Below are 17654 nucleotides of genomic sequence, written 5' to 3' on the forward strand. Positions count from 1 at the left end.
AATTACAAATGAATAAAATGTCTATTCATAACGTAATTATATTCACAAAATCTGTTCTGAGGATTGGGTACAAGTAATTATTCGAAATTAATTAAATTAAAGAAAAAACGCGAACATAATTTTGCCGACGGCAAATTCTAATGAGTATAACAGTTCTAATTAAACCATCTAATTAATTATTAATACTTTTAACTTTCTACTTAATAAAATTGAATGGCTGGATCAGATCTTATTTATAAATTTTATCTACGGATTTTTTAATACGAATCTTCCATTTCTAATTATTAAAAGGCCGTTCCCAATGACTGATGCGTCAAATAACAAAAAAGGAATTATTTTTTGTTCAAGACGGATAAAAAATGAAATATATCTGTAATCGACATTATAACCTAACTTATGATGAAACAATAATTAAATTTACTACATAATAATAATTCTAATGGAATCTAGATGTAATAATTTTAGAACTAGATACTCACAGTCCGGTAGCTGCAGGAACAACATATAATATCACCAAGCGCGATAAAACTTTACGTGCACATTTTCAGATATTAACAACTAATTACCGAGCAAGCTATTAAATGAAAACATCAATTAATTACAAGGGGAGAAGCGAGCGGGTGCGAGGCTGCGGCACTCACAACTGGTTTCGAAAGACGACGAAGCATACCTCATCCATAATTCAAATAAAAACATGGATCCCAGACTCCGCCCCGGTGGGACGACGGCCAATAGCCTCGGCAAAGCGCGCGTCACACAACTCCGCCTGCCGCTCACAAATACCCCACCTATCCAATTCTAAATTAGTCCCGATTAAATTTTATCAATAAACTAGCTGACCCGGCAGACTTCGCAGTGCCTCAATCGATAAAGAAAAGACCTAAACTTAGGTATAAAATCAATTTAAAACAAACAAAAGCAATCTGTCCGACGGGCGACATATCAAAGGGAAAACAAAATTGTTATTTTTATTTAATTCCGAGCATTTTCTTAATTATCTACCTTTTAAATCTTCTCTGGATTTCCACAAATAATTCAAGATCAAAATTAGCCAAATCGGTCTAGCCGTTCTCGAGTTTTAGCGAGACCAACGAACAGCAATTCATTTTTATATAAATAGATTAATACGTACCAATGTTATTATAACAGTTGTACAGTACGGCAACGAAATTTAGTGTAATTGTGCACGGGTGCCGATTGATTATTAGCAATATTCAATTAATAGCTTTCGTGAGCTTAGCGATCACGAATCGAGCCGGTCCGCTAGATAAACAACCATTTTTAATGTCTTAATTGATATAGCAAATTATGGGAACATTGTAAGCAATTACAAGAACACATTCAATTCTGAGAAGTTGGTTTTTACGTCTCGTACATAAGAGCATCTTAGCACATGTGGTCAGCTTAAGGCGCCGCGCCGTTCATTCGCAATTGAATATAATAAACTGGTACCGACTTATCGACCTTGATTTAAAGCTGAAAATTGCATTTCATGTTACATTGTATGCTTGTGACGTTATTGATTTTGAATTTAACACATTTGAATTTATGTCGTCCCGTTTTAAAAAAAAAACAAAATTCTTTCATTTAAAAATTTAGTATTTCGACTCTACAGTTTTTTAATGTGTAATTCAGTTATTCATTATCAAGTACATAGTGGTCCGCAAATTTCTATACGGTTTATTTAAATTCATTTTTTTATCTACCAATCGAGCACCTAGTCTTGCAATTTCTTCACGTAGAACGATTTCTAATACTAATTGAAATTTATTTTGTGATCGACTGCGCCTTATTAACCAGAAGTAGGCATCTAGGTATCGATCGATAGCGCGTATCAAACAGGAAATTCCTACAAACTATTTCTTATATTAAAGTCAATATTTCGCAGAGCTGAATCCGATTATTGGTGGTAGGACCTTTTTTGAGTCCGCACGGATAAGTACCACCGCTCAGCCTATTTCTGCCGTGATGCAGTAATGCTTTCTGGTTTGAAGGGTGGGGCAGCCGTTGTAAGCATTGAGACCTTAGAACTTATATTTCAAGGTGGGTGGCGCATTTACATTGTAGTTGTCTATGGGCTCCAGTAACCACTTGACACCAGGTGGGCTGTGAGTTGCTTCACCGATCTAAAAAAAAAAAACCATCGATAAAAACGCGTAGTGTTGTTTGTTACAAATCCGGGTCTGATGTCGATCGAGTCACGAACGCGATTACTTTATGCACATTTACTAATTTATTTTCGGTGGTTTCCTTGACGTGTGACGTGCGACTCGGTCCTTATATTGGATAATGTATCGATAAGTTTTAAAAGGATTTTAATGACTTGTCATCGTATACTATTAATATTCACGTACGTACGATTTCTCGTTCCTTATGTTATTAGAGAGAAGATAAATAGATGTTTACCGAACCGTAAGTAGCGGCCACAGTAGCAAAATTTAATTTAAATTTCTATGCAACGGACCACTCGTTTAGAAATTACCCGGTATTCGAAATAAAGACGGGCTTAACGAAAGCGAAGTTAAACCTCGATTTGTATTAGCCATTGTTGATATTTATCCCAAAAAAGCTTTTACCGAGAAAGGATTAGGTACTTGCTTACGTAAATCCGTTTTCGTGATTATGCTAAACAAAATTTTCTTTGTCTAGGATTGTGTCCGTTTCGCATTGTTTGTTGGTACAATTTGTCAGGTTGTTGTTCCTTTGCGAGAGCCGGTGAACGTTGCAAAAAATATGCCCCTTTTTAGGAAGTCGCTAATGATAAGGCGCCAGTAGCTTTGACGTTTTTTTCGTGTCTGTGGCGTGAATTACAGGTAGAAAAAGATAGATGATTTCGTTTGCGATCGTCGAAACTGACCTAAGCTTTACGGGTCATGTTTTAAGAATCATTTTTCGCTAACAAAACTGTATACGTAATTTTGGAAATTATTCCCGAGTTGACAAAACGTGCCGGCGACAACAGCGATTCTGTTACTTAATAACACAGTCTCACCATCGAACGGTGTGGTCCGGAAGTCGAGACTGTCAACTCGATTGTGAATATATTTAATACGTCATATTAATATACGTATCTATTCAAACCACAACAATAGTTTGTCATGATTGGCGAGGTGATGTTATTTTATGAATACCTAACACGGATTATGTGAATTGGTTCGTACATTAAAAGTCATTAAAATCACAGAGGTACAGTTACACATGCCCCTCAATAATAACGCAACATAAATAATAATGCAGACCAAGGCATTATTATTTATGTTATATGAATATTATGAATATCCGGGAGTGGACCGGTATTGCCTCCGTCGAACAGCTGTTCCGGCTGGCTGCTGACAGAAAGGAATACAGGAAGCTAACGGCCAACCTTCAGGATTGAAGAGGCACTGGAAGAAGAAGAAGAAGAAGAAGGCATTATTGAATGCATCGTTTCTATATTTAAAGACGATTTATTGATAAAGCGTCTCGACGTCGCCCAAAACACGTCATTACGGATCGTCCTGATCCATTAACGGTGCTTCTAGGTACCACAAGCACCGGTCACCGTTCTCGTCGAACACGTCGCTTGCGACGAAGGGCTCGACGAGCGAATTAACCCACAGACACAGCCCACTGAATTACTCGCCAGATCTTCTCAGTGGGTCGCGTTTCCGATCCGGTGGTAGATTCTGCGAAGCACTGTTCTTTCTAGGGCCAATGCTAGCACCGCTCCGGTTTGAGCCCGATGAGCTCACCTACACGTTAGGACGAAGCTGATATAGCCTCTCAAGGCTATCAGCATAGGCAGGAAAAAAATATACTAAAGCCCGGCGGAACAGATTTGGCTTGAGTAACGGAAACACACATCGTTTGTACTGTTTCTTTTATAAAATTAACTCAGTGTCAGTCATAGTTTCCTTTTTTAAATCTTTTTAAATCCTCCTGGATCCACCCCGTAACAGTACCTTCTTGTAGCTTCCCTATCAGTCGTGTCCATCGCGCGCAAACTATTAGTGGTGTAAATAATTTTCTTAATTATAGCACACATATAACATTAACAAATTCAAACAACAGAATTATCATAAGGCAGGATGTAATTACCTTTATCGTCATCATCTCAAATTAAGGTTTATAATATCGAAATAACTGCAGCTCTAGACCTATTATAAATGTCTTGACATTGATTACATCACGTATTGATGTATTTGATTATTTAGATTTTGATCTTAGGATGTGAGTGTTTTTTACTCGACCAGAGCGAAAGCCATGAATGCAATCATGTTTTTATCTAATTTCAAAATAACGGTGAATGTTTCTCGAATTTTCAATTTAAATTCATCATTGTTACTAAGAAAAACTCGATCCAAAATTTAAGCACGAATTAAAAGCACATTGCAAAGTTCAAGGCGTCCAACTAAATTGCAAAAGCGCCCCAAAAGGACGTATCTGGAAACATAAGTGGTTATTTTCAGAGTGTTTGAATATATATTCATTTTCAAACAAAATTCCAATCCTTCGGGAAAGTTCCACTGGTGGTAGGACCTCTTGTGAGTCCGCATGGGCAGGTACCACCACCCTGCCTATTTCTGCCGTGAAGCAGTAATGCGTTTCGGTTTGAAGGGTGGGGCAGCCGTTGTAACTATACTGAGACCTTAGAACTTATATCTCAAGGTGGGTGGCGCATTTACGTTGTAGATGTCTATGAGCTCCAGTAACCGCTTAACACCAGGTGGCCCGTGAGCTCGTTCGTGCTCGTTAAGCAATAAATAAAAAGTCAGTAGCCTCGCTGGCCCCCATTGCATCGGTGATGGCTACAAATGATGTTAATCATTCATCATCAGCCGTCGGCTCGTCTACCTACGAGAACAGTAAAAACAGCGGAACGTAGATGTAATGTAAGATGGGTTGGGGCGTGACGTTTAGTTCGTTGGTGTTCTTTCCCGCTCACCTGCTGATGATGATGATATCAAATTTATCCCTAATGGGAAAGGCAAAGGACCTTAGTCCATACAGCCAGGTCTTGTTCTTGGTAATAATTGGAGAATTTTGGTAGTTTTAAAGGCCGAAGCCATGTCTTGTCTTATTGTTGTCATGTCTTATTATTCTCGGTCATACGGCCTAAGCCACTTCTCCGATGTTTTGAATTGGTCGAAGTCAAATCCATATGCAATAATAGTAGAATCTAAATAAAAATTATTTATATTTCCAGGTGCTTGTTTCAAATCCGATGTTAAGGTAAATCCAAAAGTACGTCCGTGCAACCGCTCACCTGCATCGCTGCCGTTTCACTAAACAAATGTCACGCCGAGACGCCAAATCGATTCGACCCGATCCGATCTCCGCTGCACCACCCTAATAACAACACCGAATCACCTTTTTTCATCAGCACCCGAGATTCTGATATTGTTGACGGATCAACTATGAAATTACACTGATATTGGGCGTCTCATTGTTTCCGCTCGGCTTCCAAGGGATTTATTTAGCGCTATTGTGAAAATCTGTTAACTCATAAATTCGTTATGACCAAATTGGTTCTGCGTTGTTTCTGTTTTGTACATCTTTGTCTACGAAATTGACGCGATCGAATTTTTCCTAATCTAACGGGTCGGTTCCGGTAACTTGCCGAAAATTTAATTTTAGGCACAATAAAAAGCGGTTAGGGCGAAACGAAAAGCGCTCATTAAGGTTTTTGTGAATTTCTTTCGTTGGTCGTCTCTAAAACTATCAAGTCACCGAGAAAATTTGAAAATGTAGATCGCGGTGACTGGGGAGTTTATTGAACTCTCGTTTAGTTCAACAATTATTGTCGCAACGGGAAACGAAATAGCTCGAAAAACAAAGATTGTCGTTTGCGGCCGATTCGAATTTACCATTGAGGCAAAGGAAATGAAGCGAAGCGGCCAGGAGCGACACGAGCCACGAACCAGACGGGTACTGGCAATATTCTCGATTTTTATTTCGCGGAATCAGACTATTGATCGAGTTTTTGTCAACATCAACTATGGCGAATTGCATGATAGAATTAGATATCGATTTTATTCAACTTATCGATTTATATTAAGTCAACTATTTTCTTTTGTGTTCGGCTTTCGAAACTCGTCGATATAATTAAAAATACTTTTACGGTTTAATCTTGCGTTTTTATTGTTATTTTATAATAATATTTCCGATGTTACGTTGAGTTGTCCACGACCACGTAAACTTTAAAGTATTTGAAACGTCAAAAATTAATAATTCACTATCCTTACGCTACCAGTGCTAGTAGACATCTTGATTTCTCTTTTGAATGATTAAAGTTATGAATACAATTGATATCCTCAGAATAAAACAGGCGAAACGAATTACAAATTCTCAAGTTCTTTGGTAACTGGAACTACAATTCAATGGGACGTTTTCGAATCTAGAACAAAATCGAAAAACAGGGGTCAGTTGGTTGGCCTCACACAATGCTATTTGTGATTTTTTATTCGTCTAGATAAATTGGTGGAAGAATCTAAAGTTGCCTTGATCTGAAGTGATTAGCGAAGCACATAAACATCGCATGGTGCATAGGGTCACTGATGTAGGCCTAATACCGTACGTGATTGGAGATAATTCAAGATCTTAACAGAATATTTAATATGATTTATGATAAGATCCAGCCTATTTGTATATTTCTTCTTTCTCTTCTTAAGTTCAGATTATAAATCCCCAATAGGATGGCAATTGCATTTTATTTGGTAGACTGGCCGGTGTTAGACCGTTCAGAAACAGGAAATGGCATAATATATTCCAGGAACTGCGACAGTTACTACAATCTTGGACCATATTATTATGTAGAAATCCCAATTGTATTGTACAATGATTGTCCCACAGGTATGCTTAGCGACAGAAACAGATAAATATGTCATAAAGAAGAATATAGTTTAGTTAAAAATATGTTCCATTTTCTAAAAGTTTATTTTGTCGATCGGAATTTTTTTAAGTTCAAGACTCGGTTCAAGTCATTTTTATTTATTTCAACATTCGATTAAAGGATACATTTTCACAGTCACCACACTAGTAAGACGCTTGTGGTAAATTATAAAAGGAACTAGCTCAGACCGAAATAACTGATTAAAGAGTAATCCTAAATTCGATTGGGATATCTAAACGCTGACACATCCAACGTATATATTTAAGAAGTATTTTTCCCTACCTAATCATTGGTAGCCTAAGGGTCTATTCCAACTAGCAAGAGCAGTGCTTCGCTGAATCCACTATTGGATCTGAATCGTGACCCACTGAAAAGAGCCGGCGAAAAATTCAATGGGCTGTGTCTATATGGGCTAGCACGAAGCATTTATAAAGCACACAACTATTGACACGTTAAAAACGTATAAACAAACTCACTAATCTCGATAATTGCGTAATACAAACACGAAATTTCACGATAATGATTGATATAGTTTTTACCGAATCGTATGAAGACATCCATCAACGTAGCCAATAATTTGATTGTGAGTTTACGAACGTTAGTAGTGAGTTTTTATTGAGCAATTTCGTTCGAACATTAATCCAATAATGTCAGGTAATACAAATGTTTTCGGTAACTATTCCTTATTAGTTTTGTACACTCACTCACGAAGTTGTTAGGCTATGAGTATCTTGAGTTACTACAGTTTGTAGTGGCTTGGGGTTTCGTCTTCAATATTAGGCCACCAGTTTTTCGATAAGTGCAAACCATCGGAATCTGATGAAATATGAGAATAAGTAATTGAAAAATGGATGTTTTTAGTATGAAAACGCATACAACTCAATGACATTGGATGTTGCAAAAAACATTAAACAATTTAATTTTCAATAAGTTCGCGTATCATAAATGAATTAAACTAGGTTTTTAGTGAGTATTTGGATCTGTTGTCTTCGAATATTATTCCATCGTTTACACCACTGGAAATGTTGACAAAATTAATCTAGATATATCGAATCAATATCTATTTCTCAGTACAAAAATCTACAGTCCAGTTCCAGGAGCCGTGGTCCTTAATGTATCTAGTATCTAACAGAGTTATATGCGTTTGATAAATCAAAAGTACTACACACACACACACACACATTTGTTTTTAGTATTCCTATCTGCCACTAGTCTCGAGGGGTATTAATATATACTTCACTCTAATAACTTTATTCTGAGTGGTAAGTTCTCATCTTGAAATAATTTGCTAATATATGCTCAAGCAAGAGCAGTGCTTCACTGAATCCACTCGAATCTAATCGGATCAGAGTGGCGACCTACTGAGAAGATTCGAAGGGGAACTCAGAGTGTGTGGCTATCGGTTAAATTGCAAGTCGATTTCTTTCCACGTGCAAATTAACTTCTCCACAAGCTCGAAGAGAACAGTGACTAGTACTTGGAATATCTAAAAGCACCAAGAGAGCACTCAAAAGGATAATTCACACAACAAGGTTTTTCTTCCATTCAATGAAAAAATGCCAGGCGTTCTCCCAAGAGTGTACTAAATAAAATACATTAGAAATATTTTTCATTTATTTTGTCAACGATTGTACCAATACATTCATTCTACTAACCTTTACTTTTGGTCGATCGTACAGATAACGCTAAACAAATTGTATTGCCTCATTTATTGTCTAGTGTAATTTGTGGTAATCTAATATTTACTGTGTGATCATTGTAAAAGTATTCCGCACTAATGAGGTTGTTACGTTTTGTTGTTTCATGGTAAGGAAACGCTTTGAAGCCATTTATTTATGTCACGTTGACGAGTGTATGTCACGAAAATGTATTATGGACTAAATATAATGGATTTGGATAAAATAAAATTTGTATTCTTTTATTTAAAAAAATATTTGTATGTTTACAAAATTTATGGTATAAAAGTATTTAAACGTTATTTTTAAAAGGTGTTCCACTGGTGGTAGGACCTCTTGGGAGTCCGCACGGGTAGGTACCACCACCCCGCCTATTTCCGCCGTGAAGCAGTAATGCGTTTCGGTTCGAAGGGTGGGGTAGCCGGTGTAACTATACTGAGATCTTAGAACTTATATCTCGAGGTGGGTGGCGCATTTACGTTGTAGATGTCTATGGGCTCCAGTAACCACTTAACACCAGGTGGGCTGTGAGCTCGTCCATCCATCTAAGCAATAAAATAAAATAAAAAAAACTCAAAATCAGTTCCATCAGCAATTAAATAAGTTCAATCTAAGAGCCGTACACACCTAAGACGCCACTATACATCATAGAGAACTGGGATAGGGGTGGGTACTCAAAAGAATCAGTTATAAAAGAATAGGTAATGTTTCATAGATACCTATAGATATGTAATAGGTATAATGCACACTATTGCTTAGCAGCGAGCAACGAGGAAAAGGCAAATTATTCGAACAGATAAAAGTTTAAAACAAATATTAACGTACTGTTAATCAGCATTTTCAACTCCTCATTTTTTTTCTTTCCCAATGAGTTCTTCTCCTAGTTTTACTGTGTCCATTATCGTGATAGTAGAATATTATATAAAATAAATAATTCGAAACAAATCACACACGATCTTCTAGCCCAAATCTGCGATTCTCTACTCTTATAACTAGAGAGAGATACGTATATTTTTGCCCAAAGTGGGAATTACATTGAACTAGAAATGCTCTTGATTGTTGAAATAAAAAACGTATGACCATCGTCAGTTCTCAGTTTGACGCCAGAAGCTTTCCATGGAGTGCCATCATCAATTGAATCGATTAAAAGACGCACATCTGCATAGAATAAAAAACATAAACAAGATTTAACAGCGAAAAGAATTCGAAGAACAAAGATATAAGGGGAGTTCAGTTTAACAAGTTTCAGCTAAGTAGGTTCGCTAAGAACGTGTCAATATAACAAACAACAGTCGTAAAGTCTCACACACGTCAATAATGGTCGATATTAACTACAGTATTACGGGTACTAATGTGGTTTTAATATGCACAAGCTCGGTTCCCGGTCGGGCAATTTGGCAGTCCGGCAAAAAATATACCCATTTGGTCACCGCGATGCGTGTGGCTTAATGGTAGGCTAATTATTAGTCGTGTCGTGTCTTAACGAAAGGGTAAAAGGACGTTGTTCTCCTGTAACGTGGCTTTAGTAGTTCTTAATAATATTAGTGATTGTAATCGTTTTGTACACGAGAATTTGGTAGCGCGTAAAACGGAAGATACTTCTTTTTTTCATTGATACCTAGCTCGATACGTAATTTAGTATTTTCAAAAATTTTAAAACCCGTATAACTTAATCTAACCTAAAATTGTGGATTCTAATTTTAAAGCAAGTGGCACAGCGCAACTTAGGTATGTAGTTATTTTATTAATCTCATATTATATATGTACATATTAGTTCTATAAATATTATTGAAATAAATTAAATTCGATAAAAAGTCGCATTACATCTGCTTTTTGCTGTGAAAGTCGCATAGCAGTAATGAAGACTTAGACACCACATTCCGTGGCTGCGAAAGAAAACATCTTGATACTAAAAGCACCATACATTACCTTTTTTCGGCGGAGGGCCGAACCTCCTCCAGGTTCCTTAATCCAGGAAGCGCGCGGGATATGTGGTACTCGGTGACCGATGATGTTAAAGACCCACCCCAACGTACAGCACTTACCTGCTTATCTACTGCAGGAAAGAAAAATATAATACCACTCTCTACTTCTTTTGTAATTCATATTGAACTGGATATAATGATACACAGATGACAGAAGGGCTAAATGAATGTTGTGTGAGTTGGACAGCCGATGGTCTAATGTGCATGCAATTACATAAAAAGGGTGAAATTGGACAGTGTCATGCGTTTACCGAGGCAGCATAAATTGATTTGAATTATAGACCCTACATTTCGGCAGGTAAGCTACGGATCATGGCTTCTCTTTAGGGGAAGCTCCAACGATTGTTACTTTAGGTGTTCATTATGTAAATGACAAAGGAGATTAAGCGTTTTGTAATTCTTCTGCTTATTTATGGTTTGCAATAGCAAAAACCTTGTTCTTTTTATTCACAAATGTAGTTAAAATATTTTAGAAGCATTTGGCAACTATTGTGATTTTCTTCAGGTATCTTTACAAATGCTTCTAAATTTAGGACATCATAATAACATCTCACTGATGTATTGAGGTTTGCTGATGCAAGGGTAATGAGGCAAGGTAAAAAATATCTAAATGTGAGTGTAAAACGTAAATGTGAATGGGCCTAGAGGAAGATCCAAAAAACCGTGAATGAATTACAAGAAAAATAATATTTATTTATTTAAAAGAGTAAGAAAATTGCTGAATGAAGCAATTAGGGAAAATACCAGCACTTAGAGCTGAACTTTCAGTCTTGAGGTACAATTTATTCAGTAGGTATAAAAATGAAATACAAGATAATAAACAAAGTTGTATGCATGAATGAACTGCTTTAGTGTTACATTTTGTTCTATTATGCTAAATAGATTAATTGTATGTAATGATTGAGAAATAGCTGGTAAAAAGAAAAACTACAATTTTTTTTTTTTCTGAAAGCTTAAATACCATGACGTGATACTTGGTATGATAGAACATTTTTGCGAAAACCTAAAAAAAGTCGAGAAATTAACACTTAAGGTTGTTAAATTGAAATGTGTTAATTGCATAAAACAATCGGCTTATTTATTGGTTACAATGTAAAAACATCACGACAATAAACGCAGTAAAAGCCACACATACACAAAATACACAAAAAGCTGCTGGTATCAGATCACACTGGAATACCAAGTGTTAATCGAACGACCATTTCAAGTATAAGAACAAAAGATAATAATAAGGGTTGGTACTATCACCGGTTGTAGGCTACATAATAAACACTTATTTATTCTTCTGAGCAGAGCTTGTATAGACGTAGGTGACTAATAACTGGGCTTCATATCTAGTACTGTGGAAGCAGAGATGGTCGAAAGATTAAAGAGGCTTCCAGAAGAAGCTAGACTCTTTAGCGTACACAAAAATCGCGTATTTTCGTAGATTTTCGAAGATTCGGAGAACGGCCCATCTGTCTAAAACGGTAATTTTTATTCTTATTTTTATTGCTTAGATGGGTGGACAAGCTCTCAGCCCACCTGGTGTTAAGTGGTTACTGGAGCCCATAGACATAGAACGTAAATGCACCACCCACTTTAAGATATAAGTTATAAGGTCTCAGTATAGTTACAACGCCTGCCCCATCCTTCAAACCGAAACGCATTACTGCTTCACGGCAGAAATAGGCAGGGTGGTGGTACCTACCCGCGCAGACTCACAAGAAGTCCTACCACCAGTAATTACGCAAATTATATAATAGTTTTGCGGGTTTGATTTTTATTACACGATGTTATTCCTTCACCGTGGAAGTCAATCGCGAACGTTTGTTGAGTACGTATTTCATTAGAAAAATTGGTACCCACCTGAGATTCGAACACTAGTGCATCGCTCAACAAGAATGCACCAGACGTTTTATCCTTTAGGCCACGACGACTTCGCATTATTCCAAAACCGTAAGTACCACTTCCCAAACATTATCTCCCATATGCTCTTGCGTATTTTTAAGCGCTATAGATGCACAGTATTAGCTATGTCTATCCAGAGCAAGCTTAATGATTTTAATTCTCATAATAATAAACTAGGAAACGCAACCGAGTATCACGCGTAGATAACATCAGAACAAAGTGACAATAACAATACGGTATATGTGTGCCAAATGGTGTTTTAATTAGACAGATAAGGCAAGTAATTATCTAGCAAATTACCCGCAAAGCTTCGTGACTAGTATTTAATAATATGCTTTAAGGGATGCCAAGAAATGGCAATATGTCTAAAACAGCGAAAATTCTTAATTGTATAGGATTTGATGGATCGAAATCTATAAAAATATTCTCAATTTTCTTAGATCCGAAATGCAGCACCCGTTTCTTGCACATTTTGAATATAAGATATCTTTGAAGATATTATCTCTATCTTGTTTCTTTATAGGATTAATAGCAAGATCAGCATATCGACGCTTGAAAGGCAAAAGTGACTAAGCGACAATAACTGCTTTGTACATAAATGATAGGCAATAATAATCATATTCGATGCGCAAAAAAAATATATTTCTAGATCTATTAAAATTATTTCAATCCTACAGCTACTAGCTAGATTCTACTACAGCTGGATTCGTTAAAATAAATTTTGTTTTCAGGTATTTCAACTTTAAATTAGTCTACTGTAAAGTTCACGCATTGTCGCTTAGTCACGTTTGCCTTTCAAGCGTCGATATGTTAAATTTAGGTTTTAATGATAAATAATCACTTTACTTATTATAAAGTGATGTTTTTATTTGATTTACGAGGTTCAGTATCGTTACCCGCCTAATGTTAAAATGTAAGCAGATAAATTTGTTTTATAAAAAGGACCACAATCTTCAAGTCAGATGATGAAATATTCACGTTCATATTTCACGGTCGTTATAAGATTTAGAAACTACAATTATTTTTACAAGTAAATGCTAATTTACTTTTTCCTCGTTTATACTAGAAAAAAACACTGAATTAACAAATTCAGTTTAGAAAACTAAGTAATTTTGATTAATATAATATTATTATTTTCGGAAAGTGTGTCAACAGCAAGGGTTTTCCTAATAAATCATACTAATATTACATACATAGTACTAAAAGTAGAGGACTCCCAAGTACCTCTTGGGAGTCCGCACGGGTAGGTACCACCACCCCGCCCATTTCCGCCGTGAAGCAGTAATGCGTTTCGGTTCGAAGGGTGGAGTAGCCGTCGTAACTATACTGAGACCTTAGAACTTATATCTCGAGGTGGGTGGCGCATTTACGTTGTAGATGTCTATGGGCTCCAGTAACCACTTAACATCAGGTGGGCTGTGAGCTCGTCTATCCATCTAAGCAATAAAAAAAAAAAGGTATTTGTTTTCCTGAATCAAAAAAGATACTTTTCGCCAAACAGCCCATACAATTTTATTGAAGTATTTCTTTATTCAACTCCCCCAGGTCCTAAACTTGCTTCTGGAACTTTCATAGTTTTTTTGTAGTTTTTACCCAATATTTTTACAACATGATAGTAATTGGAAATTTTCAACCGTTAATAGTAAGCACTACAGAAGTTCTACCATCACACAAGGGACAGCTTATTCTTTTTATGAGTCCTTTCCTTTTTTTCGTTTGTCAGTCTGTGGACCGGCGCGTGCGCTCCAAATGGGTCCCCGTGATAACTCTCACTCTTAAATCCTTTTATATCCTTGTCAACCTTTAGGAAAACACAAGAATCGCAAACGAAATTAAACTCTAAGTCCATGAACTTAAAGCTTTCATTTATGTGCGACAAAAGTCATGTTTTAAATTCCAGAAACATCAGTCATTTGTTAAGTTATCAGCACTTTATTTGGAGTCAAGATTTCTGAATATCATGCTTTTATTTTTCACATTTGAATGTTTCGGATTTCTCGCGTGCCTTCGGCTCGATAGTAAATTACGTGGCGATAGTTAACGAGCTAAAGTTTAAAAGAGATTGTCGCGTTAATTTAAAAGGATTTTAAGTGTGGATTCCTTGAAAATATGTTAGTAAAACATAAGTTTCGTAGTTAAAGGAGATTAAGCGGAGACCTTGGTGGTCCCGAGTTCGGAATCCGGATAAAATTTTTGTTTGTTCAGGAATAGGGAAGGATGGAGAAATTTCCAAATTTCTGGAAACTTCGTAAAAGCAATAATATATGTTAGAAGGTATTTTAAAGACATTAAATGTTTTTTTTTAATATTTATACGTTAATAACGGTTTCTGCATGTGTTGCAAATGCAGAAACAATTCAAGAATGTTTCCAGGAAACAAATACGACTGCATTCTCATGTCCAAGTGAAAAAGTAATTATAAAAGTAATTTAATCAACGGTTTACGATAAAAATTGTTAGTATAGTATTTACGATGCGCAAAACCTTTAATAAATTCTTGTTTACAAAATGCGTTTAAAATGGCAAAAACCAAAAAATATGTTTATGTTTCTTGACAAAGGTAAACTAATTATGTCCGCGACTCGTTTTTTTGTATTCTGAATAAATTAATTCGAAGTAGTTTTCCGAAACTATGATTGTCTGTATTTTTTTAGTTGATTAACGAACATTAAGCTATTGTTTGGTAAAGCTATTGTAGTTAGATTTGGGAAAACCTTAATTTTTTTTTCCTACCTGAACTGATAGGCTTCAGAGGCTATATCAGCGTCGTCTTAACTAGTAGGTGAGCTCACGGGGCTCAAACCTGATGACGTTGCTAACACGAACAAGAGCCGTGCTTCGCAGAATCTACCACCGGATCGGAAACGCGACCCATTGAGAAGGTCCGGCGAGAAACTCAGTGGGCTGTGTCTGAGGGCTTAAAATTTCTTATAGATGCTTTTATTTATACGTACACGTACGTGGCCCGTTTCCAAAATTCTACCCCTAACTTTTATGCACTTTGTATTAGAAGTTGAAAGTTTATTTGTGAAGTTTACCATTTCTGAAGAAATAAGTAAAAAATCCAAATTAAAATTTCTCAACTAAAGTTTCGGTATAACATAAAATAAATATTAATCTTCTATAAAATTTTATATTTTTTCATCTTCTTAACTACGGTAGAGTAAACGAAGCTTGTCTACTGAAGCGTCATGCAGCTAAAAGATTACGATACGGTAATTTAGGGTGGACACTCGAATTAATTGCTTTGTTCTCTATTGGGCTATCAGTAACTATATCGGGAGAGCTTCTGTTTCTTGCATTCCCAATTGACTTTTTTCTTTATTGCTTAGATGGGTGGACGAGCTCACAGCCCACCTGGTGTTAAGTGGTTACTGGAGCCCATAGACATCCACAACGCAAATGCGCCACCCACCTTGAGAAATAAGTTCTATGGTCTCAAGTGTAGTTATAACGGCTGCCCCACCCTTCAAACCGAAACACATTACTGCTTCACGGCAGAAATAGGCAGGTTGGTGGTACCCACCCGCGCGGACTCACAAGAGGTCCTACCACCAATAATTACGCAAATTATAATTTTGCGGGTTTGATTTTTATTACACGATGTTATTCGTTCACCGTGGAAGTAAATCGTGAACATTTGTTGAGTACGTATTTCATTAGAAAAATTGGTACCCCCCTGAGATTCGAATACCGGTGCATCGCTCAACACGAATGCACCGGACGTCTTATCCGTTAGGCCACGACGACCTCAAACTTTATAGTGTTTTATGATACGTGCTACAATTGTGATAAATAGCATAGTGCGCGAAGTTGATAGTTAATATCCTGTCTTCAGCATTTAGTGTTTACTTCGGAAGTCTCAAGTTGCAGAAATAAAGTGAGTGCAGTGCATTTTACGTGACGAAACCTACAAATATCAATATTAATTTAAATTAAGACAGATAAAAGATATTGATAATATTGTTATTTTTGTAATCGAATTTTAATTTTGTTTTTTAAATTCATCTACTTGGGCATGAAAAAAACGTGGTACCGGAAAACGTTGCCAGAGGCAAAAATTAATGCAAACTCTTTGAACATCTGCGTTCCATAAACGCACTCACGAACGGGTCGCCAGTATCGCATAATCGATAAATTAAAACATCGATATTATGCCAGACACGTCACTATATAATAGCACGCATTTTATTGAATTCGCGGTTTTTTTTTACTTCGAACGAATGATACGTATAATTCAATTTTGTTAATTTATTATAATTATTAGGGGAGTATCTTGTAGACCGTGAATATCTATCGAATATAGAGTAAAGGGCTACAATTGAGTGCAACCAATCAAGGCTTTCTAATGAACATTATCGAATGTAGTATCACGAACATGTGAATTCGTCGTGTCCTAAAGGATAAGACGTCCGGTGCATTCGTATGTAGCGATGCACCGTTACATACGAAAAACGTTACATACGAAGCCGTGCTTCGCAGAATCTACCACCGGATCGGAAACGCGACCCACTGAGAAGATCCGGCGAGAAACTCAGTGGGCTGTGTCTGTGGGTTAATATACGCGTCGAGCCCTTCGTCGCAAGCGACGGGTTCGACCAGAACGGTGACCGGTGCTTGAAGTACCTAAAAGCACCGTTAGTGGATCGGGAGGATCCGAGATGACGTGTTTGGGGCGACGTTGACTACTTTCCATTCTTTCCGCAGGACCGGGAATGTAGTTACCAGCGGCCACGATGAGAGGGTTCTCGTGTCGTGCCGCTTTATCGAAGTGATCCTGGCGTAACGCCGACATGTACATAGTATCATTGAAACATACCTAAAATTACCAAAACAAATCAAATAAAAATACTTTATTAAAAATAATTATCAGTTACAGAATACATATAAAATATTCCATTCAACTGATACTTACTTCGAACCATCCAATATTATTATTATTTTTATTTAGTTATTAATACAGAACCGTGTAAGGATAGAAGTTAGTTTTTTGAAATAATTACATCCCTGCCTTATACGAATCTAGTAAAGGCGAATGACGAATGAGTGATAATTGCTCCACTTCACAAGATCACTTCTGTTATCTATGACTTATTGCATTAACAGACCACATTCACATTTTTGCGATTCAACTAAAAAGCTTGTTATATATTTTTTATTAGATATTCAATATCGTGGGCTACTTAAGCTTACGATTGAAAATAATGCGAGAGATAAGAAATTCAGACAGTT

At 36.6% G+C, this 17654-nt stretch overlaps 1 protein-coding gene and 1 long non-coding RNA gene across 3 annotated transcripts in view; one reads left to right on the forward strand and one right to left on the reverse strand.

Moving 5' to 3' along the window:
* LOC101741073 (homeobox protein aristaless) overlaps positions 1-17654 on the reverse strand; it is a 116396-nt gene that overhangs the window by 85555 nt on the left and 13187 nt on the right. Inside the window, exon 1 of one of the 2 annotated variants that reach the window (XM_038010548.2) lies at positions 480-889. The exons of the other annotated variant lie outside the window; for it this stretch is intronic. Coding sequence (XP_037866476.1) covers positions 480-504 — 25 coding nt within the window. The 5' untranslated portion in view covers positions 505-889. Of the gene's footprint in view, positions 1-479; positions 890-17654 lie in introns of those variants that run through there. 2 annotated transcript variants of the gene reach the window in all.
* Positions 1-17654, forward strand: part of LOC134198741 (uncharacterized) — a 434518-nt gene that overhangs the window by 8026 nt on the left and 408838 nt on the right. The window lies entirely within an intron of this gene.

This window comes from Bombyx mori, chromosome 4, assembly GCF_030269925.1.
Source record: "Bombyx mori chromosome 4, ASM3026992v2".
NCBI classification, from domain to species: Eukaryota; Metazoa; Arthropoda; class Insecta; order Lepidoptera; family Bombycidae; genus Bombyx; species Bombyx mori.